The sequence below is a fragment of the Habropoda laboriosa genome, unplaced genomic scaffold (genome assembly GCF_001263275.1).
Source record: "Habropoda laboriosa isolate 0110345459 unplaced genomic scaffold, ASM126327v1 scaffold33, whole genome shotgun sequence".
Classification (NCBI taxonomy): domain Eukaryota; kingdom Metazoa; phylum Arthropoda; class Insecta; order Hymenoptera; family Apidae; genus Habropoda; species Habropoda laboriosa.
In genome coordinates, this window is record NW_017100187.1 from 2042277 (window position 1) to 2044338 (window position 2062).

The 2062-nt window shown below is 48.4% G+C and overlaps 1 protein-coding gene across 1 annotated transcript in view; it reads left to right on the forward strand.

Moving 5' to 3' along the window:
- LOC108579590 (zinc finger protein 346-like) overlaps nucleotides 1-888 on the forward strand; it is a 3475-nt gene extending 2587 nt beyond the window's left edge. The window contains exons 5-8 of the mRNA XM_017943164.1: nucleotides 21-115; nucleotides 221-531; nucleotides 593-661; nucleotides 734-888. Of these exons, the coding sequence (XP_017798653.1) occupies nucleotides 21-115; nucleotides 221-531; nucleotides 593-661; nucleotides 734-888 (630 nt within the window). The remainder of the gene's footprint in view (nucleotides 1-20; nucleotides 116-220; nucleotides 532-592; nucleotides 662-733) is intronic.
- The last annotated feature ends 1174 nt before the right edge of the window (nucleotides 889-2062 follow it).

Below are 2062 nucleotides of genomic sequence, written 5' to 3' on the forward strand. Positions count from 1 at the left end.
GTCCAATTTAACGATTGCAGATTTGTAAAACGTGGTTCACGTCGCAAACGGACGCGACGCAACACTACGCTGGTAAAAAACATATTAGAGCGGCGAACGGGGGACGTCGTGCGAGGTATATACAGAGATATGTGTATATATAATGCTTGTCTCTAATTATTCTTAGAATGATATAGCTGTGTCAGCCAAGATCGTCATACCAGAGCGTTGAATTCTACAGGCCGTCGAAGAAGTCGCAAAATCAAAATCAGTACAGTCAAATAGATCCCACCGGACGATTCGGGATAGGAATGGCTTTTCAGCCGGAAGTGCAATCGACACCGGCACAGCCGGTAGTACCTGAGGGTACCAACGCGGTGGTACCGGCACCGGGAACAGGCTCCATCTACACACCACCACCATATCCGACGCCGTTGCGTTGCGATTTGTGTGGAGTATCGGCTAATCGGCAGGACCAATTAGAAACGCACAAGCGAGGTGCCAGACACCTGAGAATGCTCAGGTTGAACGGCTTGCCTGTTCCTGAACCTGGTGAGCTTCGGTCTTCTTCTGTCGACAAACAAGATTCGTCATTTTCTTCTTTTCTTTACAGCGGCAGAGAGCGAGGCGACACCAGCTACACCTGGACCTATAGATTATTCTATTTACCGAACGCCATCAGGTAGGAGCACCTTTCGAGCCAACGTTGCGATCTGTAACAAACTGACGAAACCCTCCCGTCTGTTATTTGCAGGCCAGTATTATTGCGCACCGTGTAATCTGTCGTTAAACTCCGAGAGTACGTTTGCTCAGCACGTCGAGAGCAAAAAACACAAGAATCAGTCGAACCCGAAGTCGCCGTCGAACGCCGTGGTGGTGTCGAAGAAGGCTAGATTCAAGAAGAAATAAGGCTACGGTAGCGTCGTACACGTGTACGCTCTGCCGCGTCGTTTGTCCATTGTTTTCACCGAAACGACTATTCCTCTCATCCTTTCGGGTTATGTAAACTGTGGTTTGTTCGAAAGGAGAAAATGGGGGAAAAGGATGGAAGAAAAGAGAGGAAAGATGGAAGCAATAAAACTCTTGTTCGATACGTAGTGTACAGAGAGTGTGAGTGAGTGTTTCGCCGAGACACTTGTGGAAGAAGTCGGTGACCTTTTGGGTGATCTTGTAAAATCGCCGCGAGTGTCGGCGAGGATAGATCGGATCGTCGCGCGACTGATGAGGAAGATAAGTCTGTTAGCGAGGATATTTAAATTAAATACCGATTAACTCTAAATTCGATTCTCGAGTATGCCCGTGGAACGGTGTGTGTTATTTAGACGGTAGCTCGTTAACGGTCTTCTCGGAGGCAGCGCGACTAATCGGCCACATTTATTCAATTACGAAACCATTAGGCTCGAACTTGCCTCCCCGCCGTTTCGATTCGCGAAATCGTACACAAAATCGCGCGCGCGCCTTTCTCGCGTCCACCTGAAATTTATGCGTCGTTCACTTTGCCGACCTTCCGGACAATTTATGGCCGAGCCGAACAAGCTATACCGAAAAACCCTCCTCTATTAATTACCGCCTAAGACACGTATGACGGATCAACGTTTTCAGCCTGTTTTTACTGTCACTTCCCCGCGACGAATATATCTTTCGACAGCGCGGTGACCAAATAAAAATGTCGGCGTGAAGCATGAATCAAGGAGGAGAGGAGAGACACCCTGGAGCTACGTTCACGATACCAAAAAATGGCGAGAACAGTTTGCTTTATCGAAGAGAGACAGGGTAAAATTAGGGAAGAATAAAAATGTCGCAAGTAGCTCTGGAAGCTGTTGAGAAAAAAAGAACACCGCGTTGTCCTGAATATTCCTGGACGAACCGTGTTCCTCGATTTTGAAGCTTGGTGCGCCTGCATTCCGCTGATTTTCTAACAAACTCGCGCCGCGGCAGTCCCGTCTCTCTTCGGAGCTTCGACTCCCGCTATTCCACCAGCGTCCAAGAGATTAGGATCGTCCTCGCACACGGACTTGTAGATCGTTGGTTTATACCTGCGCTTCGGATTTTTATGACCCCTGGTTCCACGTTTAACGTGTCC